A 24,146-nucleotide genomic window follows, 5' to 3' on the forward strand; every position below is an offset into this window, starting at 1 on the left:
AAGGTGGTAGATAAAGAGCTTGGAATTTTCCATGATGAACAAAACTTGTAGAAATCTAAACACAGTAAATATAGTTGTAAACTGATTTCCTAGGCACAAGTGTGTACACATAACAGCCTCAACAGCTTCTAAGCCACATGCAAATGAACAATTAGTTCCTATCCCCCTGCACAGTTTCCAGGAAGTGCCTCATTTACTAGGAGGCAAGTGAGGAGGTGGATGGATCTGGGCCAGGTCTTTAAGCCATGTGATACAGAATGATGTCGTGGGAGTTGGGTAAGAGGACTACTTCTGCCAAATTGGGAGGCAACTGCTTTGGCACGGCACTCATTCTCCATTTTCCTGAATTAGGTGCCCAAGTACAGCTGTGCCAACCAGATCCTACTACCTCTGCCTTTGCACAATATGGTCATTTACTGTGAGCTTAAAAAACGTAAAAGAAAAAGAGGCTACCATCAGTTTCCCTTGGTATCCCTTTGGTGTTATGCTCATCTGGATTCCAGTGTCAGGTGCAAGATGTGATACAGTATTTACTTATGATGTAAAATAATAGCTTGGAGACCAAAAGAAAGACTGAAAAGAACATTTTAAGGTAAGAGAGGCTTTCATATATATATATATATACATATAATATATACATATATTATTTTTAAAGAAAAGCACTGGTTAACATTTAAGAATCTCCCTCCATGTGACTTCAAGCTACCAGGACAGAGCCACTCCCCCACCACGCCCCACAACACACACACACACACACACACACACACACACACGCACGCACACACACACACACCCTTAATATTCTCCTCAACTCTTCTGCTGAAGAATTTAACCTTCATGACAATGTTACCCCAAAAAGTGGGTTCACCTCTTGGTAGGTGTCAAGCCAGAAGACACAGCCAAGCCAAACAAGAAGGAAGAAGGAAGGATTTATTACTTGCAGCAAGTAAGGAGAACACCAGCGATCTTTCCCTAAGCAGAGTCTCCCCAAACAGCAATATTGGGGAAGCTTTAAGCTAGGTTACCTGCATACTCGTGAAGGGGCTTGAACAGAAGAGAATTCAGCATAGAGTTGGGGCAAAGGTCGACAATGTCCAAGCTTTAGTCAGTTGATGTCACGAGGATCAGAAAAGGTCAGCAGGGCTGGCGCAGTGTTTGAGAATCCGCCTGCCAATGCAGGGGACACGGGTTCGTGCCCCGGGCTGGGAAGATCCCACATGCCGCGGAGCGGCTGGGCCTGTGAGCCATGGCCGCTGAGCCTGCGCGTCCGGAGCCTGTGCTCCGCAACGGGAGAGGCCACAACAGTGAGAGGCCCGCGTACCACAAAAAAAAAAAAAAAAAAAAGAAAAGAAAAAAGAAAAAGAAAAGGTCAACATTCTCATCCCTTAGGTTCCAGTCGATCTGGTGGATGAGCCCTCCAGAGGGGGTTAAATTCTGTGAAACAGTTCCAGAAAGTGCTTCAGGCTAATCTTTACCATTGAAACAGAACTGGGAGTCTTTACAACTGATTTATTATCTTTGCTATTGTTACTCACCTTGCCTGGTAACAGCTGTTTGTTCCTTTGTTCCCTTAAGATCATTACTGCTGAGACCTGCTCAAGGGCAAGCATTGCAGCCAGGCTTAGATCACAAAATGGTTTAGGGCTAAATGGCTTCTCTAATGTCAAAAAGCTATATCTGGTTCTTTTCCTCCAGGGCCCCCCTACCCTATCTGCTTACAATGACAGGCTGCTTTGGGAACTTTCTCTTCCCCAGAACTGCCTGATCACACCACATCGATGATCGGAGCACCTCCAGTCTTGTTTTTGGTAGCATTTCCCCCGTGTCTGCTCACTGATCAAGGTCCACAGTTTATCATGGTTGACAGTGGGGCAGAAGCTCTGATTCCTCTTTTAAGTGGTGATACCTCATTCCAACTTTCACAAAGTAACCTGGGTGATATTTGTCAAAGCTGATCCTGTGGTGATGGATGCCATCCGCGTTACCCAGGCCTCTGGGTGCTTCCGACGTTTGATGATGCAGCCATAGCATGACTGCATGGCACGTGGCCCCTAAGTTTCTGGGTCTTCCTTAGTCAGAATGGCATGTCAGTGGCTGAGATGAAAGAGGGAGCCTTCCGTTTGTATTAACGATAGTAGGCAACCACTACTATCCTTAAAAGTTCTTAGGGCTTCCCTGGTGGCGCAGTGGTTGAGAATCCGCCTGCCGATGCAGGAGACACGGGTTCGTGCCCTGGTCCGGGAAGATCCCACATGCCGCGGAGCAACTAAGCCCGTGAGCCATGGCCGCTGAGCCTGCGCGTCCGGAGCCTGCGCTCCGCAACGGGAAAGGCCACAACAGTGAGAGGCCCGCGTACCGCAAAAAAAAAAAAAAAAAAAGTTCTTAGAAGTGGCCACAGTTTCATTTTCTGCTTGGAAAGTTTTCTTTCTTTTTTCTTTTCTTTACTTTTGTTTTTTTTTTGGCCGCTGCAAGCTGCATGGCTTGCAGGATCTTAGTTCCCTGACCAGGGACTGAACCCATGCCCTCAGCAGTGAAAGCATAGAGTCCTAACCACTGGACCACCAGGGAATTCCCTGGAAACTTTTCTTGAAATACTTTTTCTTTTTAAATTTTATACAAAATTTTATTGACGTATAGTTGATTTACAATGTGTTAATTTCAGCTGTACAGCAAAGTGATTCAGTTATACATATATATATATATATATACACATTCTTTTTCATATTTTTTCCCAGTATGGTTAATCACAGGATATTGAATATAGTTCCCTGTGCTATATGGTAGGACTTTGTTGTTTATCTCTTGAAAAAATTTTTAAATTATTCATTAATTTTATTTATTTATTTTTCGCCGTGTTGGGTCTTCTTTGCTGCGTGCGGGCTTTCTCTAGTTGTGGTGAGCAGGGGCTACTTTTCGTTGCGGTGCACGGGCTTCTCATTGCGGTGGCTTCTCTTGTTGCAGAGCATGGGCTCTAGGCACGTGGGCTTCCGTAGTTGTGGCTCGTTGGGGCTCTAGAGTGCAGGCTCGGTAGTTGTGGTGCATGGGCTTCGTTGCTCTGTGGCATGTGGGATCTTCCTGGACTAGGGCTCGAATCTGTGTCCCCTGCATTGGCAGGCAGATTCTTAACCACTGCGCCACCAGGGAAGCCCCCCTCTTGAAATATTCTTAAGCAAAATTTCACCAAATGGGGGACTTCCCTGGTGTCCAGTGGTAAAGACTCTATACTCCCAATGTAGAGGTCCTGGGTTCGATCCCCTGTCAGGGAACTAGATCCTGCATGCCACAACTAAGAGTCACATGCTGCAACTAAAAAAAAAAAAAAAGATCCTGCATGCCACAATAAAGATCCTGTGTGCTGCAACTGAGACCCGGCGCAGCCAAATAAATAAATAATTTAAAAAAAATCACCAAATGTAGTTTAGGTACCACTTTGTCACTTAATGGAAATAAACCACACACTGACCATTCTTATCTGATAAATAGGGGAATTTGTGACTCAGATTGTACTAACACATGGTAGGCGTCCCATAAATATTTTGTTGATGAGTGGATAAAGTTTATGGTTATTTTTGCAGCCAAATAAAAATTTTTTAAAAGATGATTTCATTTAATAAATGAAATTAGCAGGCAGATTCTTAACCACTGTACCACCAGGGAAGCCCAAAGGTGTTTTCTTATTATTTTTTTTAATTAAAAAAATTTATTGAAATATAGTTGATTTACAATGTAGTATTAGTTTCCAGTTTATTCTTTTTTTTCTTTTAACATCTTCATTGGAGTATAATTGCTTTACAATGGTGTATTAGTTTCTGCTGTATAACAAAGTGAATCAGCTATTCATATACATATATCCCCATATCTCCTCCCTCTTGCGTCTCCCTCCCACCCTTCCTATCCCACCCCTCTAGGTGGTCACAAAGCACCGAGCTGATCTCCCTGTGCTATGCGGCTGCTTCCCACTAGCTATCGGTTTTACACTTGGTAGTGTGTATATGTCCATGCCACTCTCTCACTTTGTCCCAGCTCACCCTTCCACCTCCCCGTGTCCTCAAGTCCATTCTCTGCGTCTGCGTCTTTATTCCTGTCCTGCCCCTAGGTTTTTCAGAACCATTTTTCAAAGGTGTTTTATTATTAGATTATGGCATCTGAGAAGCTATGAGGCCTTAACCTACTTTACACCTTCCTGGTAAACAACTAAGGCATGATGAGCCAACTCTGTGCATTTTTTTCCCAACTCCTTGTTCAGTGACCAGCATTTTGGTAGCTTGAATTTTGACATATTGGGAATATTTGTAGCATGGAAATTGGCCTGTGTTACAAATCAGGTTCCCTCTAGAGCTGTTTGTTAAGCATTCACCAGCACATCTGTGCTCGCTCTCCTCCCCCAGTCATTCTTCTAATTGCTTTGTTCCTTGCCTGCTGTTAGAGCACAGAGGAGGCAGGAAAGCAGAGTCAGACACATAGATGGAATGTAGATTCCCTCCATTTGATAGCACTGGGACCTGGAACAAGTTATATAACCTCTCCAATACCCAGTTTCCTCCTTAATAAAGTGGGGTTGGTAATAGGCCCACCTCAAGGTTGAGAGGCTGAAATGAAATGATGTGTGGTGAGCACCTAGCAGTGCCTGGTACATGGTAAGTGTTCAAAAAGTAGTGTCTACTGCCAGTACTGATAGCCATTCATTCAACAAATGCATATGGAAAGGCTGTTTGCAAAGCACTTTTTTTTTTTTTTTTTTTTTGCGGTACGCGGGCCTCTCACCGTTGTGGCCTCTCCCGTTGCGGAGCACAGGCTCCGGACGCGCAGGCCCAGAGGCCATGGCTCACGGGCTCAGTCGCTCCGCGGCATGTGGGATCTTCCCGGCCCGGGGCACGAACCCGTGTCCCCTGCATCGGCAGGCGGACTCTCAACCACTGCGCCACCAGGGAAGCCCTGCCTGTATGGTTTTAAATGTACAGATAAGCAAGAATAAAATATCACTCTGAAATTCTGGGCTTTCAAATCGCTTGTTCGATGTCATGTGGACTGCATACCTGGGCCCTTGAAATATGTCCTGGTTTTCTCTCCCTGGACAGATCATCCCAAGTATGGTCATCTTCTCATCTCCTGTTAGAGCACCTTTGTCCCCCCACCTACCCACCCCCCTGAATATCCTCACTTCTCCACAACCAACAATCTTCCTGGCACGTGGCAGATTCTTCTCAGACCTGTGCCAACAAGTACTCTTGCATGAGTTATCCGGTAGCTGCTTTTTTATACCCTGAGGTCAAGAGTAGAAGGCTTCCTTACCCTGTGAGAATTTTCTGGCAAAAGTGCTGCCCTAGGGCACACATGAGCTGTTTCCACCAGCTGTTTCCATCACTGGGTCCTGTCCCCTCCTCACCCATTCAGGACGATGTCGTGCTCAGAATGGCATCCCAAATGTCGGGCAGCCTTCACCTCAACATCCCTTTAGTGAGAAAAAAAGATTATTTGTAGGAAAAATGGTAATGTTAATTCTAAACCCTTCAGATTCTTACAGAGACAAGTGACACTGAGATTGATGTAATTGGGACTAGAGGAATTTGTAGGAAGGGGGAACATTAACCTCTTCATACTCTTCAAATATTAAGTGTTCACAAGGCTTAAAGACTCCTGCTTCCTGCACACACAGGCTTCCTGTGGAATTTTTCAAACGCTTTGAAGTGCATCTTTTCAACTTGATCTATTTTTCAGTACTTAAATTTCAGAGCTGTTTTAATACGTGGAAACACTCGAGACAAGTACGAGTTGTTGCATGTTGGGAGCGCCTTTGCCATCAGTTTGAAACTGTGCTTTACGCAGGCAGCTTGAGAGTATAAAAATGTAAACCTTGGCATTAATGAATAGAAGCCAGCACATGTCAAATGCTACATTCCAGCTCATTGAATTAATTAATTGATAGACTGCATCTGAAATGTCTCATAGAAGCTATTTTTTTGTTAAAATAATTTATCACCATGAGTAATACCCTTGATACCCTATTTCCATAAAGTACTGATAGGCATCAATAATATTTATTGCTCAGCCTTGCATCGTATTTTCAGCAGTGTAAATTCTTATGCATAAATCGTATTGTTAAATATTAAAATGATGTGTTTATGTATATTTAATATTCAAATAGTAGACTTTTCAAATGTGATTCTAGACCAGGTTGGTTTTTTTTTTTACCCAAAAATAGTCTCTCAATTCCTCATCAAGAATGAACACACACATCAGATTTTTCAGGTTGGATCATCTGAAAAACACCACCATGATTCACTTTAAATATTTCCTTAAAGAGTGTTGTCAATTATACTTCAAAACAAACAAACATACAAACAAACTCATAGAAAAAGAGACCAGACTTGTGGTTCTCAGAGGCCAGGGGTGAGGAAGGGGGGGATTGGATGATGGTGGTCAAATAGCACAGACTTCCAGTTAGAATATAAATAAGTACTAGGGAGGTAATGTACAACATGGGTAATATAGTTAACACTGTATGTCATATATGAAAGTTGTTACGAAAGTAAATCCTAAGAGTTCTCATCATAACAAAAAAAGTTCTCAAAAAAATTTGTATCTATATGAGATGATGGATGTTCATGAAACTTACTGTGGTGATCATTTCATGATGTCTGTAAGTCAAATCATTATGCTGTACACCTTAAACTTATACAGTGCTGTTTGTTAATTATATATCAGTAAAACTGGGGAAAAAAGAAAAAGTAGTTTTTAATTTTTCAGAGCCCAAATTGAAAATAATTTAGAACAAAATCAGGTCAAATCTTTGGAATTCAAAGTGGCCAAACACCCAGAAGGGACACAATATAATACCTGCCAATTACATGCCTGCCCAGAGGGCTGAACTGAATTCCTTTTTACTAATTTGGACATGTCTTCTCTTTCTCAGTGATACAGGAACAACACCTCCAGAGAGTGGTATTTTTGGATTTATGATAAACTTCTCTGCATTTCTTGGTAAGTACACAATAATTATTATAAATAAATTAAAAATTACCAATCTCATGTGAAGTAAAATGTTACAGTTTATGTATCATTTTTATTTATTGATCTTTGATCTTTGTTATTGATCTCTGTTATTGTTTTCTTTGTTTCTATTTCATTTATTTTTGCTCTGATCTTTATGATTTCTTTCCTTCTACTAACTTTGGGTTTTGTTTGTTCTTCTTTCTCTACCTCTTTTAGGTGTGAGGTTAGATTGTTTATTTGAGATTTTTCTTGTTTCTTGAGGTAGGCTTGTATTGCTATAAACTTCCCTCTTAGAACTGCTTTTGCTGCATCCCGTAGGTTTTGGATCATTGTGTTTTCGTTGTAATTTGTCTCTAGGTATTTTTTGATTTCCTCCTTGATTTCTTCAGTGACCTCTTGGTTATTTAGTAACGTGTTGTTTAGCCTCCATGTGTTTGTGTTTTTTACATTTTTTCCCTGGAGTTGATTTCTAATCTCATAGCATTGTGGTCAGAAAAGATGCTTGATATGATTTCAATATTCTTAAATTTACCGAGGCTTGATTTGTGACCCAAGATGTGATCTATCCTGGAGAATGTTCCATGTGCACTTGAGAAGAAAGTGTAATCTGCTGTTTTTGGATGGAATGTCCTATAAATATCAATTAAATCTATCTGGTCTGTTTTGTCATGTAAAGCTTGTGTTTCCTTATTAATTTTCTGTCTGGATGATCTGTCCACTGGTGTAAGTGAGGTGTTAAAGTCCCCCACTATTATTGTGTTACTGTCGATTTCCTCTTTTATAGCTGTTAGCAGTTGCCTTATGTATTGAGGTGCTCCAATGTGTTGGGTGCATGTATATTTATAATTGTTATGCCTCCTTCTTGCATTGATCCCGTGATCATCCAAGGTAGTGTCCTTCCTTGTCTCTTGTAACATTCTTTATTTTAAAGTCTGTTTTATCTGATATGAGTATTGCTACTCCAGCTTCCTTTTGATTTCCATTTGCATGGAATATCTTTATCCATCCCCTCACTTTCAGTCTGTATGTGTCCCTAGGTCTGAAGTGGGTCTCTTGTAGACAGCATATATATGGGTCTTATTTTCATATCCGTTCAGCAAGCCTTGTGTCTTTTGGTTGGAGCATTTAATCCATTCACGTTTAAGGTAATTATTGATACATATGTTCCTGTTACCATTTTCTTAATTGTTATGGGTTTGTTTTTGTAGGTCCTTTTCTTCTCTTGTGTTTCCCACTTAGAGAAGTTCCTTTAGCATTTGTTGTAGAGCTTGTTTGGTGATGCTGAATTCTCTTAGCTTTTGCTTGTCTGTAAAGCTTTTGATTTCTCTATCAAATCTGAATGAGATCCTTGCTGGTAGAGTAATCTTGGTTGTAGGTTCTTCCCTTTCATCACTTTAAATATATTGTGCTACTCCCTTCTGGCTTGTAGCGTTTCTGCTGAGAAATCAGCTGTTAACCTTATGGCAGTTCCCTTGTATATTATTTGCCATTTTTCCCTTGTTGCTTTCAATAATTTTTCTTCATCTTTAATTTTTGTCAATTTGATTACTATGTGTCATGGCATGTTTCTCCTTGGGTTTATCCTGCCTGGGACTCTCTGTGCTTCCTGGACTTGGGTGGCTATTTCCCTTCCCACGTTAGGGAAGTTTTCGACTATAATCTCTTCAAATATTTTCTCGGGTCCTTTCTCTCTCTCTTCTCCTTCTGGGACCACTATAATGCAAATGTTGTTGCATTTAATGTTTTCCCAGAGGTCCCTTAGGCTGTCTTCATTTCTTTTCATGCTTTTTTCTTTATTCTGTTCTGAAGCAGTGAATTCCACCCTTCTGCCTTCCAGGTCACTTATTTGTTCTTCTGCCTCAGTTATTCTGCTAATGATTACTTTTAGTGTATTTTTCATTTCAGTTATTGTAGTTCATCTCTGTTTGTTTGTTCTTTAATTCTTCTAGGTCTTTGTTAAACGTTTCTTGCATCTTCTCGAGCATCTTCTCGATCCTTGCCTCCATTCTTTTTCTGAGGTCCTGGATCATCTTCACTATCATTTTTCTGAATTCTTTTTCTGGAAAGTTGCCTATCTCCACTTCATTCAGTTGTTTTTCTGGGGTTTTATCTTGTTCCTTCATCTGGTACATAGCCCTCTGCCTTTTCATCCTGTCTATCTTTCTGTGAATGTGGTTTTGGTTCCACAGGCTGCATGATTGTAGTTCTTCTTGCTTCTGCTGTCTGCCCTCTTTTATTGTTATTTTTTAACAAACATTATTTTTTAGAACATTTTCAGATTCACAGAAAACTTGAGGATAAGGTAGAGATTTCCCATATATGCCCTGCTCTCCTGCACTTCCCCATAGCCTTCTCCATTATCAACATCCCCCCACCAGAGTAAGATATTAGTTACAGCTGATGAACCTACATTGCCACATCATTATCACCCAAAGTCAATAGTTTACATTAGGGTTTATGCTTGGTATACGTGATTTTTAAAAAAGTATAACCTTTGCAACTACAGTTTTGTTCTACTTTGAGAAACTCAAGTGACTAGAAATCCAAAGTTATTTATGGCCTCATTATAGAACTATTCACTTTATCTGGTAATTTGCCACAGGAATTTGAAATGGATTTTAAATGTAATTTCTAAAATTGTGATTGATATCCAGTGCATTTGCGTTAAGCCAAAGACACCTAAAGTTTAGAAGCTAATGTTTCTCAGAGTGTGTTCTGAAGGTAACTTACAAGAACATCCTCTTGGGTGCTGGTTCTGAGGCCTGTTCCAGGGCCACACTGCAGATCTACTGGATCAGAACTTCTGGAAGTGGGGCCCAAGCATATGTGCTGTGAACCAGCACTCTAAGGGACTTGGATACTCACAAAAGCTTTTGAACCACTGACAAAGGTGTTAGCTCACCTGTTAGAGGAAAGGAAAGGTGAAGCATGGAACAGTTTGTCTCCAACTCAGCTATGATTTTTCAGTTCCAAATTCACCTGAGATGCAATTGAGAGGCTACAACCCTTTCTCATGAGGCAATTAATGTAATGACTAAGAAACTCAGTCTTCTATGGGTGATGAGGGTGTATGGATGGAAGAGGTAGGGCTCTTTCCATAAACCCTTAACCCTGCAGAACAATCAGGTGTTTGCCAGGAACCCATCATATAACCAGCACTTTCTGGCCCTCTCTACTGATACAGGGTGGGAAGGGGCAGAGGTGCTGGAAACCCTACCTAGTGACTTGGCATCTTCAGAATTTGTTCATCCTCTTTGGTAGAGGGAGTTTCACCCCATCACTCATTTGTGGTCTTCTCCTCCCAAGGTTTTGGAGGTGAGCAAGGGGAAGTAGAAATAGGAGTCAGTGAATCCCAGTGCCCTCTTACACCATCCTTGCCCAGAGTCCAGATTTAGAAGACAGATTATTTTATCACTAGCAAGTGATAAATGTGGCTTTTTTCTTCTAGGCAAGGGAGAATCTGACATGAATATCTCTGTTTAAAATGCTCTATGATAACTTAAAGATGATACAAATAGATGGAGAGATATACCATATTCTTGGATTGGAAGAATCAACATTGTGAAAATGACTCTACTACCCAAAGCAATCTACAGATTCAGTGCAATCCCTATCAAACTACCACTGGCACTTTTTACAGAACTAGAACAAAAAATTTCACAATTTGTATGGAAACACAAAAGACCCCGAATAGCCAAAGCAATCTTGAGAATGAAAAATGGACCTGGAGGAATCAGGCTCCCTGATTTCAGACTATACTACAAAGCTACAGTAATCAAGACAGTATGGTACTGGCACAGAAATCTAGATCAATGGAACAGGATAGAAAGCCCAGAGATAAACCCACACACATATGGTCACCTTATCTTTGATAAAGGAGGCAAGAATATACAGTGGAGAAAAGACAGCCTCTTCAATAAGTGGTGCTGGGAATACTGGACAGCTACATGTAAAATAATGAAATTAGAACACTCCCTAACACCACACACAAAAATAAACTCAAAATGGATTAAAGACCTCAATGTAAGGCCAGACACTATCAGACTCTTAGAGGAAAACATAGGCAGAACACTCTATGACATAAATCACAGCAAGATCCTTTTTGACCCACCTCCTAGAGAAATGGAAATAAAAACAAAAATTAAAAAATGGGACCTAATGAAACTTAAAAGCTTTTGCACAGCAAAGGATACCATAAACAAGACCAAAAGACAGCCCTCAGAATGGGAGAAAATAGTTGCAAATGAAGCAACTGACAAAAGATTAATCTCCAAAATTTATAAGCAACTCATGCAGCTCAATAACAAAAAACCAAACAACCCAAAGACCTAAATAGACATTTCTCCAAAGAAGATATACAGATTGCCAACAAACACGTGAAAGAATGCTCAACATCATTAATCATTAGAGAAATGCAAATCAAAACTACAATGAGATATCATCTCACACCAGTCAGAATGGCCATCATCAAAAACTCTAGAAACAATAAATGCTGGAGAGGGTGTGGAGAAAAGGGACCACTCTTGCACTGCTAGTGGGAATGTAAATTGATACAGCCACTATGGAGAACAGTATGAAGGTTCCTTACAAAACTACAAATAGAACTACCATACGACCCAGCAATCCCACTACTGGGCATATACCCTGAGAAAACCATAATTCAAAAAGAGTCATGTACCAAAATGTTCATTGCAGCTCTATTTACAATAGCCAGGACATAGAAGCAACCTAAGTGTCCATCAACAGATGAATGGATAAAGAAGATGTGGCACATATATACAATGGAATACTACTCAGCCATAAAAAGAAATGAAACTAAGTTATTTGTAGTGAGGTGGATGGACCTGGAGTCTATCATACAGAGTGAAGTAAGTCGGAAAGAGAAAAACAAATACCATATGCTAACACATATATATGGAATCGAAGAAAAAAAAATGTCATGAAGAGCCTAGGGGTAGGACGGGAATAAAGACAGACCTACTAGAGCATGGCCTTGAGGATATGGGGGGGGGAGGGTAAGCTGTGACAAAGTGAGCGAGTGGCATGGACATATATACACTACCAAACGAAGGGTGGATAGCTAGTGGGAAGCAGCCACATAGCACAGGGATATCATCTAGGTGGTTTGTGATTCACTTTGTTGTAGAGCAGAAACTAACACACCATTGTAAAGCAATTATACTCCAATAAAGATGTTTAAAAAATAAATAAATAAAAAATAAATGCTCTATGATAAATGATTAGTTTTTAGACTGGTTTTAAAAATTCAGCAAAAAATATTACGGCCATCATAACACTTTTGAACACACAGAAATCTACTTTATCCTAACACATGCATGATATCCATCTCGTGGACATATAATAATTTATAATTCAGTCCCCTATTGTTAAACATTTAGGTTATTTTTCATTTTGTAATATACAATGCTAAAGTGAATATCTTTTAAACATATCTCTGCATATCCATGTGACTTTTTCTATAAGCTAAATTTGCTGAGTTAAATTTGCCCTAACACCATTTCACAAAAACCAATGGCAGTTAAAGAAGTAAACATGAAGAACAAAACTATAAGAGGAGGGACTTCCTCTTATGGTGGTGCAGTGGATAAGAATCCGCCTGCCAATGCAGGGGACATGGGTTTGAGCCCTGGTCCGGGAAGATCCCACATGCCATGGAGCAACTAAGCCCGTGCGCCAAAACTACTGAGCCCACGCTCCACACCTACTGAAGCCCGCACGCCTAGAGCCCGTGCTCTGCAACAAGAGAAGCCACCGCAAGGAGAAGCCCGACTGCAAAGAAGAGTAGCCCCGCTCACCGCAACTAGAGAAAGACCATGCACAGCAATGAAGACCCAACACAGCCAAAAATAAATAAAATTAAATCTTAAAAAAAAAAAAGAGTATTTGGATTTAAGTATAGCAAAATATTTTTAAAACCTTAGGATGGAAAAGCTTATCTACACTTACACACACAAAACCCCGAAGCTAAATAGAAGAACTGACAGATTTGGGTAGATAAAAATTGAAACTTCTAAGTGATTCACGAAGTTAAAGACAAACAACAGACCAGAAGAAAATTTTTAATATTTATAGCAGACAATAGACTAATGTACATAATGTATAAAGAGCAACTACAAATTAAAAATGAACAAACTCAAGAGAAAAATTTAAAAAATGATAAACATGCAATTTTCAGAAGAAGAAATGCAAATGAGTAGTGACATGCTGAAAGTTGCTCAATCTCACTGACTATCAGAGAAATGCAAATTAAACAAACAGGTTGCCATTTTTCATTTGTTAGATTGGCAATAATTAAAAGGACAGGGCATAAAGAATTGCTTTCAAACTCTGCTGTGGGAGTATAAATTGCCTCAGTCTTGGAGCAGTTTGGAGCTACTTTTTGGCATTTTAATTGAGCATAGTTTTTTGACCCAGTAATACTACTTCTAGGAACTCATCTTTCAGAAACACTGAAAGTGCGCCAAAGCCTTCTATATAAGGATGTTCACTGAGCATTGTTTGTAATAGGAAAAACATATAATGTAGCAATCTATCATTAGGAGAATGATGAAATAAATATGGCATCTCACTGTATACCATGATGAGATAGACCTGTGTGTACTGACATTGGCAAGATCTCCACAGAACATTTTTATTTTTAAAATTTATTTAGTTATTTATTTTATATTTATTTATGGCTGCGTTGGGTCTTCGTTGCTGTGCGCAGGCTTTCTCTAGTTGCGGCGAGTGGGGGCTACTCTTTGTTGCAGTGTGCGGGCTTTTCATTGCAGTGGCTTCTCTTGTGGTGGAGCACGGGCTCTAGGCACATGGGCTTCAGTTGTTGTGGCACGTGGGCTCAGTAGTTGTGGCTCTTGGGCTGTAGAGCACAGGCTCAGTAGTTGTGGCACATGGGCTTAGTTGCTCCGCGGCATGTGGGATCTTCCTGACCAGGGCTCGAACCCCTGTCCCCTGCATTGGCAGGCGGTTTCTTAACCACTGTGCCACCAGGGAAGTCCCATCCATAGAACATTTTTAAATAAATAAAAAAGCAAGTCCCAGAACAATGCGTGCACAATAGCATTTATGTGAAAAGGATAACAGCCAAGACAGTGTGTGTGTGTGTGTGTGTATGCATCACATGGCGGAGAGTAAGTAAGATGGGGTGAGGAAAGGCAGGTGTGAGCAAGTGGGGAGACTACTGCAATCAGGAGACTGAAAATACAAATTATTTTAAAAGCCATAAAAATTGTTCGTGTTTTTCCTTCTAAAAAGTCAAAAAATAAAAATTCATCAGAGTTCCTTTCTTTTTTAGGTGCAGCCACGATGTACACAAGATATAAAATAGTAGAGAAGCAAAACCGAACGAGCTATTTCAGCACTCCTGTTTTAAACTTGGTGTCATTAGTTCTAGGATTGGTGGGATGCATCGGAATGGGCATTGTAGCCAATTTCCAGGTATGACCTGAAGTTTCTTTGGTTATTGGGGGTGATGGAGTATATGTATTTGGAGGAAAGAAGCAAGAGTACCAGAGGCACGCTTGTGCCAGCATAGCTCTCAAATAGTTGGTGAGTGTATGAATATTGGGATAGTTTGCTTCTTAGAAACAAATCTTTGTCATTTGAAAGTCAGCCCAGCCTATTACTTGGGAGAGATGGGGTGCATGTTTGAGAGAGAGTGTGCTTCAGACCATGCTGTGGGCTCTGGATTGTTCTGTGTTCTTGTTGATGTGGTTTAATGTGCTGGGAGAGCTACTTCAGTCATTGTAAGGATTTCATGAACATCATGAAAACGTTTCTGTGTATGAGCGTGTGTATGTTTACTGATTCTCCTGTTTGGGCCTCTGGTGTTCAATTTAAAGAGAGGCATCTGATCTCTTCCTTTCACAGGTGAGGATCTAGGGACATGGAGGTGAAATAATTTGGTCAGGGTTACTCAGATAATCAGTTGCAGGCCAAAATATGGCCTTACTGGAGCAAATTAGCCTATATGACAACTACTGCAGAGTCCACTTGACATATTCTTCCTGTGTCAAGTGTTCTTCCTGTGTCAAGTGTTTTTCCAACGAAAAAATCCTACATGTTTTATTCTAATTTTTGGATTCCTTTCATTACGAGGTCTCTTTCAGGAAGGCATGGTATTTGTCTATGGAGGCAATATTTTATATTTTACAAGTATGTGTTGTATTTCAAATGAGTACTAATTATGAGCTCTCGCCTCACAGGGTTATTGCTGGGATTCAATGAGATAATGTACAGTGCCCAGCAGTCTGTACTTAGCCATCTTCACGGTCATCGGTTCATCACTACAGGCTAACACCCTGCAGGGCCTGCTCTGTCATCACCATTGTCCCTTTGAGACCGCAGAAAGGAAGTTACTCCTGGAGACCTTTTGGTTCTACCTGGGGGTACTCCTTTAACTTTTTTCCCCTCCAGAAGGGGGTTGATCTTCTGTGATGTTTATTTTATAAAAAGGTATCAGCCGTCAGTGCTAGGTGGCTGTTCAAGTCCACATCTGCACACTGAAGCCACAGCAGAGGGGCACTGCCTCCTGGTGTGTACCTGGCAGGCTGATAACCTCAGGCCTCCACCTGTACCGTCTGCTGTCCACCTGTTCTCTAGTGTTCCTGGACGAGTCAGACCACTGTCAGAGGGCCCTCTGCCTCACCTGCACCACGTGGGCCTCAGAGAATCACCTTTTCTGCCCTGCACATGCAGGAAGCCATCTGTCGTTGGTAGGGGGACAGTATAATAAAGTGCTCTGGGAAACTCAGTGCTGTGTTGTGAGGGGCGAGGCACCCTTCCTTGTACGACGCAGAACCTTCAGGACAACCCAGGGCAGGGATATTCTCCCAGGTCTGGCAGCCAACAAGTTTTCGTTTGGGGATGTTACCAGTGTTTCCTTCTTAACACTGGTGAAAGGTGACAGCCAAATTTGTAGCCTCCCTGAAGCAAGCCTGTAGGGCTTCCAGGAGGGCGTCTTGTGAACTCACCTTGCTTCCGGCTTCGTTTAACTTTCCTACTCTTGTTGTCTCTGGATTAGGAAATAAACACCACTAGTTGCCTATGACATTTGTCACATGGTAGAGACTCTTGATATTTCCTTACGTTTTATGATTGTGTGCGTTTCGGGTTCCATAACATTTATTGAAGTTTTCTTTTTTTCTTTTTTCTTTTTCTTATTTGGCCGAGCTGCACGGCTTGTGGGATCTTAGTTCCCCGACCAGGGATTGAACCCGGGCCCAGGCAGCGAGAGTACGGAGTCCTAACCACTGGACAGCCTGGGAATTCTTATTGAAGTTTTCTAGGTGACAGACATTTATGAAAACGTTTCATGCTTTAACTCATATAATTCTAATAATGACCTTAGAAGATAGGTAGTATTATTTTCCTCATTTATCAATGGAGAAATGGAGAGCCAGAGAGGTTAATACTCTCCCCAAATCCCGTGAGTCATGAAAGGCAGAAGTCACCTTTGATTGAAGCAGTCTGCCCAGAACCTGTGGGGAAGAGTTAACCTCAAGGCCAGAATGAGAAAATCTCTGTGAGAAAAAAGCATGTACACAATGCACAGTTCTAGGGCTTCCCAGATGGCGCAGTGGTTAAGAATCCGCCTGCCAATTTAGGGGACACGGGTTCTAGCCCTGGTCCGGGAAGATCCCACATGTCACGGAGCAATAAGCCCGTGCGCCACAACTACTGAGCCCGCATGCCACCACTACTGAAAGCCCATGCGCCTAGAGCCCACGCTCCGCAACAAAGAGAAGCCACCACAATGAGAAGCCCGCGCACCACAACGAAGAGTAGCCCCTGCTTGCCGCAACTAGAGAAAAACCTGCGTGCAGCAACGAAGACCCAGTGCATCCAAAAATAAATAAAGAAAAAAGAATGATAAAACAAATTTTTTTTCATAAAATTAGGGAAAAAAATTCAGAGTTCACAGTTCTGGCATCAGAAAGCATGACGGAAAAATTATTTTCAAAGGGAAGGTGGCAACCTGGAAGGATATAAGTTGTCTAGTGGAGTGTAGGTATGAATTGTCCTGTGGGGGGGATAGTACGCACTGTATGATATCCCATCACATTATTCTCGGAATAACTCAACATCACAAGTGATACTGCCATCAGTGTTTAAACCATAAAGGGCAGACTTCAGGAAGAAGGCTTAGGTGGTTAGATAATTACCCTTTTGGTTCCTTTTAAGGTTTCTGTGAAGTGATTACATCTTCACAAAGACCAGAAATAGAATTTCTAACTTTCCTGAGAGCAAAGTGTTTGACTTGTCATTGTTCCCATAAATATATCTTTACAACTTACTTTTTTGATATCCTGTAATTTATTTTCGGCGTGCTGTAAGCAAACCAATGTGAGTGGTTACCTCAAGAAGAATTAGAGATGTGAGAGCAGGAGAGAGCATTGACTGGTGGTTTTTGTTGAGCGGGAGTAAATTGCACTTACCAGATGTTCACAGCTAGCACTCTTTCCTGCACTGGTGGATAAGATGGCTACTTCTTGGTATCTCCTCACCAAGCAATCTCCGTCAATGCTTTCCTGTCCCTCAAGAAGTCTCCTTTTTGGAACAGTCAAGTTTCCTGAGGTTGAATGCTCTCAATAGTCTAGTTTTCTCTACTTTTATTATCTTTTAAATTAACAAGAGTTTCAAAAAAAGCTACCAGGTTTTCATCATAACCCCTATCCAAAATTCATGTCTGATCGGAGTCATTTCCCTTCTAAAAGACATCTTTGATGAGAGAATATGTATTCCACAGTGAAAAGGGCACACTGGAAATACACCTCCTGCTAATTCAAGGGCCTTTTGATCAGGGCTAATGTGGGTGTCATGAAGCTTGCAGATTAAGATCTGATGTATTGTTGAGGAAGCAAGTTTCCTGACAGTGCTAGTGGGCGGTGGAAACAAAGTATGTAAATTCAGGATTTGATTTACTTATTAGCATAGAAAGAAAATGGAGAGTGGAAAGTACCAGGACTCTCAGGTTATTCCTAAAACAACTCCAGCTCATTAGCATTAGATGCCTTGCCTTTTGTTTATTTTCCCTTGCTCAAATGTGCCTAACATTCAAGGGGTGAAAAGGATTTGTTTTTCTTAATTCTTTTATAATTTTTTTGGTTTAATATGGGGTTTTTTTCCCCCCCAGTTTTATTGAGATATTATTACTGAACCAGGCCCGTTTGCCCAACTCACAGCGAGCCAAACGTTTGCTATGGAACAAGCAAGTTCCTGGCATTTACTCCAGTGCCGGGAAGGCTTTTCTCTTGGTCATCTTCTGCAAGCAGCTGTATTTTCCAAAGACGGGGTGCGTGCACCTGTGATGCCTGGTGGCTTTGAGGAGCCCAAAGCAAGTGAGTGAGTGTTCGGCTTTTGATGTGCACAGACTCACGCTGAGTAACAGCATATGTGTGACTTTCTCTCTAGGAGTTAGCTGTCCCTGTGGTACACGATGGCGGTGCCCTTTTGGCGTTTGTCTGCGGTGTTGTGTACACGCTGCTGCAGTCCATCATCTCTTACAAATCGTGTCCCCAGTGGAACAGCCTTTCCACGTGCCGCATACGGATGGCCATCTCTGCTGTTTCCTCTGCAGCCATCATCCCCAGTATCCTTTTTTACATTTGTCAGTGTTCTTGCAAGCTTGACATCCCCACCGCCCCACTCCCAGAAAGCAAAGGTTGACAGCCAAGTGTCAGCAGGCTTCAGGAGAACCATTGGGAGAAAAGGGTAAATCATAAGGAAAATATCTCAACGTTGTCTGGTCAAATCAAAAGAATATTTGGGGAAAAGAATGGTGTGAAAGGAAAATGAAACAAAATGTCAGAACACTTCAGTCTCTATTTACTTTCCTTCCACAGGGTCAGTTTCATGAGCCATGTGAAAATATTTATTTTTCTTTGTAGTGCTTGGCTAAAGACATCAAATATTGATATTGTACTTAAAGTAATAGCCCTGTGGATTCCCGAGAGGCCCGACTTTCCCTTCTCCCCACGCATAGGTGGTTAGATGGTTTGATTTATTCGTCCATATTGAGAGGTTTTAAAAAGCTCTATACTATTTATAAGTCATTTAAATACATTTAGCCTTTTCTTTTTATCACTGATTTCATTTTCAAAATGAAATTTTATTTTTTCTAATTCAACAATGTGAAAAGAAAATATAAATTTATCATACTTGTACATTCTGATTTATCATACTTGTACATTCTATTTAGAAAATATAAATTTATCATACTTGTACATTCTGATTAGCATGGATTCTGATTTACATTCCAATTTCCTTTCTCATTCTTTCTTTTCCTTTTTTTCTCCCCAAGAGGTATTTAACAAAGAAAAAAAAAAGCTGTGGTCTTTCAAGGGTGGAAAATTCCGCATCTTTCAAAATACCATCTGCAGTCATAGCAAATGCTAAATAGTCATTAAAAATTGGTGATTATTGTCAGACTGTAGGAAAATGCAACTATTTTATTAGCGGTGGTCTTGTTCATCCAAGTTGGGTTGTGGTACAAAGTGGGCAAGCTTGAGTAAAAAGATATTTTGTCATCATGTGCTTCTAAGTATTAAGCCTTGCATTTTTCTTTTAAAATTGGAGCTATAGGGACTTCCCTGGTGGCGCAGTGGTGAAGGATCCGCCTGCCAATGCAGGGGACACGGGTTCGAGCCCTGGTCCAGGAAGACCCCACATGCTGGGAGCAACTAAGCCCGTGCGCCACAACTACTGAGCCTGTGCTCTAGAGCCCGTGAGCCACAACTACTGAGCCTGCGTGCCACAACTACTGAAGCCCACGTGCCTAGAGCCCGTGCTCCCCCGCAAGAGAAGCCACCACAATGAGAAGCCCGCGCACTGCAATAAAGAGTAGCCCCCACTCACTGCAAGTAGACAAAGCCTGCGCGCAGCAAAGAAGACCCAATGCAACCAAAAATAAATAAAAATAAATAAATAAATAAATAAATAAAATTGCTTAAAAAAATTGGAGCTATACAAAATGTGAAGTCTAAGGATGGTTTTGGGTTTTGTTTTTGTCATTTAGGGAAGAAAAATTTTAATTACAAAATTTCTAAGCACAGAGGAACCAAATTCTAGTATTGAGAAATTTAACAACAAACTATACACCCTGGTTCCTAAGATAGTTCCTTCTCTGTTTCCTTGTCCTATTTATGGGTTGAAGACATTCATGCTTTCTCTTGAGACGGATCTCCTCAAACCTTTTAGCCTGTTTTAGTTGTAAGATTTATAGATCCACTTGTAAAGTTAAAAACAAAGTTTTTTGGTATAGGAAAACTTTCCTTGCTTCCAACTTTGGAGACAGATCTCTAGGTACTAAAATGAGAATGGTTTAGCAGAATTACTTTTTCAAGCCAGAGTTTCTCACACTAATAGTTCCCATTTCTAAGAAGTTCGTATGAGCCATGCTGACGGATAGGATCCCTGAACAGAAACAGGTTATATGTTTTTATCCAATTAACTTGAACAAATTCATCCATAGGAAAAAGTCTTTTGTCTTAAACATTAGCATGGATTTATATTTCCTTAGAAAGATTTTAAAGTATCTTTAAAATGTCCTTGTTTCTCTTTCCTGTATTAGTTCCGTGAAACCTCATTTGACTCCTGAAGAAACCGAGGCCTGGAATCATGCTTCTGAGCCCTTCCTACTAAACTATCCATCTTGCATTCAGCTTCTGCAGCTTTCGAAAGGCTTCATAAAATCACTAACAATGCAAAGGGCGGTTCCTTTGCGTGAGATGCGTCTGAGGCTGCCTATTTCTCCGACCTCCGTTTTACACTTTCTCCCCTGACTGTGGCTGTTTCCTGTTCTCTGCTTTTGCCCATGCTCTTCTTCTTGCCCGGATAACCTTCTCCACTTTGTCTTTCTAGAACTGAACTGTCTGTCCAGCACAGTAGCCACTGGCCACACGGGGCTGTTGAGCACTGAAACGTGGGTAGTCTGTATAGAGAAGGGCCGTAAGTGTAAAACACCGGATTTCAAAGACTTAATGAGAAACAAAATGTAAAATATCTCATTAATAATTCTTTATATTATTACATGTTGAAATGACAACATGTTTGATATATTGGGTTAAATATGTTAAGATTAATTTCATTAGGCTCTTTTTCGTTTCTGTCAATGTGGCAACTATAGTAGAAAATATGATTACACATATGCCTGAATTTCTGTGGGATGACGCTGTCCTAGAGAACTCCTCAAACCTCACAGCTTAGATTAAACTCAACTCAGTGAAGCTTCCCTGATACCTCAAACCCCATTTCGCTCCGAATTAATAATCTTCCCTCCGAGTCATGACTGCACCCTGTTCTTTTCTCTCTAACATGTCACTATTCCCTGGGTCCGACAAGGCTGTAATGTTTCTGGGAGCTGAGACCAGGTCTGTTTTGCCAGAGTTTTGTCCTCCTCTCCCCGCCTCCTCCCCAGCATGGGAACTGATGGGTCTAAAGATGAGATAAAGAATTAAGAGGCCTTTAAAACTATTAGAAACAGACGTATGGTCATGACATGATTAGAGAACCTTTAATGGTCTCTACTTCTTTTTAGTTTTTGGCCAGAGGCATGCGGGATCTTAGTTCCCCGACCAGGGATCGAACCCGCACCCCCTGCATTGGAAGCGTGGAGTCTTAACCACTGGACTGCCAGGGAAGTCCCATTCTCTACTTCTTTTACTTTGAGAAACTGAGAAGCGTTAAGCATTGCAAAATATGGGAGGTGGCGGAGGGCAGGGAGAGAGTGCTGACTCCAAATTCAGAGGAGGTGCTAAACTTGGCATTGATTGACCCAACACTTGGAATTCTTAACATTTTGAAAAAGCTTTTAAAGAGCATCCCATTTCTCTCTAGCTTTCTCTTTGGCCTTCTAAGTTCAATCAAAATGGTTGTCACCACCTTTGTGCAGACAGTCTTGTCCACATTGGGCAGTAGCCTCAGTCCCTGGCCTTATTAGGCTGGCCTCTCAGGACTTGTCCTTCGTCCCCAAGGTCAGATGTAGGATGTATCTCTGATTTGTAAACCCTTTGGGCCAGGGAGGAAGGGCTCCACTTACACCCAGTTACTCAATGGAAAAATCTGTTTTTGCTTATTTTTTATAAAGATAATACATTAAATTTCTGTAGCTTGTTTTTGTATATGAGCCTTGGTACTTTGTGATGCTTTGAAACTTTGAAATGTTAATTTTTTCCTTGAAGCTGTTGCCTTGAACATAGTATTTTAGGAAAAAGAATTTTAATCAATATTATTATTTAGGGACAATAGTATTTTAGGGGAAAACTACTGCAAAAGTACCCATATTAGACTGCTGTGTCATTTTGAGCAAACTTCAACAACAGGGTCAAGCAAAATGTAGCCACACATTAAAAGTCTTCTATACATAACCGACAAAGTATTGCTAAGGAATGACTACTTCCATGTTGTATTTTAACTGCTGCCATGATCAAACTTAAGGTTTGAGATGATAAGAAGCTGATATAACTGGTTTGATAGCAGAAATGTTGGTACTAACATGTGAACACTGTGTAATGGTTATATTATTAGAAGAATAACCTAGTCTTACAATAAAGGACCTATTTTCTTCTGTAGTTTCCTTAACAATTTCATTTTTTTAGTGATTGCCTGTGCTTCGCTAATTTCTATAACCAAGCTGGAGTGGAATCCAAAAGAAAAGGTAAACTATAAGCTGTTTTCAATATGATTGTCAAACCTGTTTCCTGGAATTATTTTCAAAATTATTTTTAAAATTTTGGATTTTTAATTCTCTCTTAAACCCTTCAACCATCGAGGCTTAGTAAAAGAGGTGAGATTTAAGGGTAGGGAAACAATGTGAATGAAGGCGTATGGCGGTCAGAGGAAGCACCACATGTTAAGCAGAGGTAATGAAAACAGAGTAGAAGATAGTTTGTATCAGCATAGGGTGAGAAATAAATGTGGTCAGGGATAAGTTTGTGGGGGAATAGTTTGTGCAAGGCTTTAAGAGGTGGGCAGAGAGGCTCATGCTTGATGTAGGTGATCGGAATAAGCCTTTGCAGGCTTTTGAACAGGAACATAAATTAAAAGGATATTATTGGAAAGAAAATTAGAAGAGACACCTGGGATGTATTGAAGAGGAGAGAGCCCAGAGTTAGGATGGCAGGGAGAAGGCAGTTCCACTAGTTTAGATTTTAAATCAAGATTCCCCTAGACTGGAAGAAATAACGTAAGAATGAAAGGACATGATGAAGTGAAGGTGACTTCCAAGTTTTTGTCTTGGGTGAGCCAAAGAACCTGTTCTCATGAACAGATAAGATTGGGTCCCTTGGGACTTCCCTGGTGGTCCAGTGGCTAAGACTCAGCACTCCCAATGCAGGGGGCCCAGATTTAATCCCTGGTCACAGAACTAGATCCCACATGCTGCAACTAGGAGTTTGCATGCCACAACTAAAGATTCCATGTGCCACAACTAAAAGATCCTGCGTGCTGCAACTAAGACCTGGCACAGCCAAATAAATGAATAAATACTATTTAAAAAGAAGAAGAAAAGATTGGGTCCTTAAGAGGAATAAATGATTTCATGGGGAGAAATGGATGGGTTTGGTTTCAGAATCGTTGAATCTGAAGCTATAGTGAAACGCCGAGGAGAAATGTCCAGTTAGACATGGGGGACTAGACCTGGGGTAGGATCAAGAGCCATCAGAGCATAGGGTAGAGGGACAGGTAGTTTCCAGACCAAACGTCAGAACACGTGGAATCAGATGTTTCGAATTAAGATCAACTCATGCCGTTAGTTACCTACAGAGAGAAGGGAGTTAGTGAGGAGCAGGAGTTTTTCCCAAGGGGCAGGTGGAGTTACTGATGTTTTTCAAAGAGCAGTTTCAGGGGCTTCCTTGGTGGCACAGTGGTTAAGGATCCACCTGCCAATGCAGGGGACACCGGTTCGAGCCCTAGTTCAGGAAGATCCCACATGCCGCGGAGCAACTAAGCCCGTGCACGAGCCTGCGCTCTAGAACCCGTGAGCCACAACTACTGAAGCCCGAGCGGCTAGAGCCTGTGCTCTGCAACAAGAGAAGCCACCCCAATGAGAAGCCCGCGCCCCGCAATGAAGAGTAGCCCCCGCTCGCCACAACTAGAGAAAGACTGCATGTAGCAACGAAGACCCAATGCAGCCAAAA

The 24,146-nt window shown here is 41.2% G+C and overlaps 1 protein-coding gene and 1 pseudogene across 1 annotated transcript in view; one reads left to right on the forward strand and one right to left on the reverse strand.

Annotated features, from left to right (window-relative positions):
- DRAM1 (DNA damage regulated autophagy modulator 1) overlaps positions 1-24,146 on the forward strand; it is a 39,720-nt gene that overhangs the window by 10,302 nt on the left and 5,272 nt on the right. The window contains exons 2-5 of the mRNA XM_059081981.2: positions 6,914-6,981; positions 14,306-14,448; positions 18,424-18,601; positions 22,608-22,666. Of these exons, the coding sequence (XP_058937964.1) occupies positions 6,914-6,981; positions 14,306-14,448; positions 18,424-18,601; positions 22,608-22,666 (448 nt within the window). The remainder of the gene's footprint in view (positions 1-6,913; positions 6,982-14,305; positions 14,449-18,423; positions 18,602-22,607; positions 22,667-24,146) is intronic.
- On the reverse strand, positions 239-2,086 carry LOC136792319 (large ribosomal subunit protein uL15-like; annotated as a pseudogene).

This window comes from Kogia breviceps, chromosome 12 (genome assembly GCF_026419965.1).
Source record: "Kogia breviceps isolate mKogBre1 chromosome 12, mKogBre1 haplotype 1, whole genome shotgun sequence".
NCBI classification, from domain to species: Eukaryota; Metazoa; Chordata; class Mammalia; order Artiodactyla; family Physeteridae; genus Kogia; species Kogia breviceps.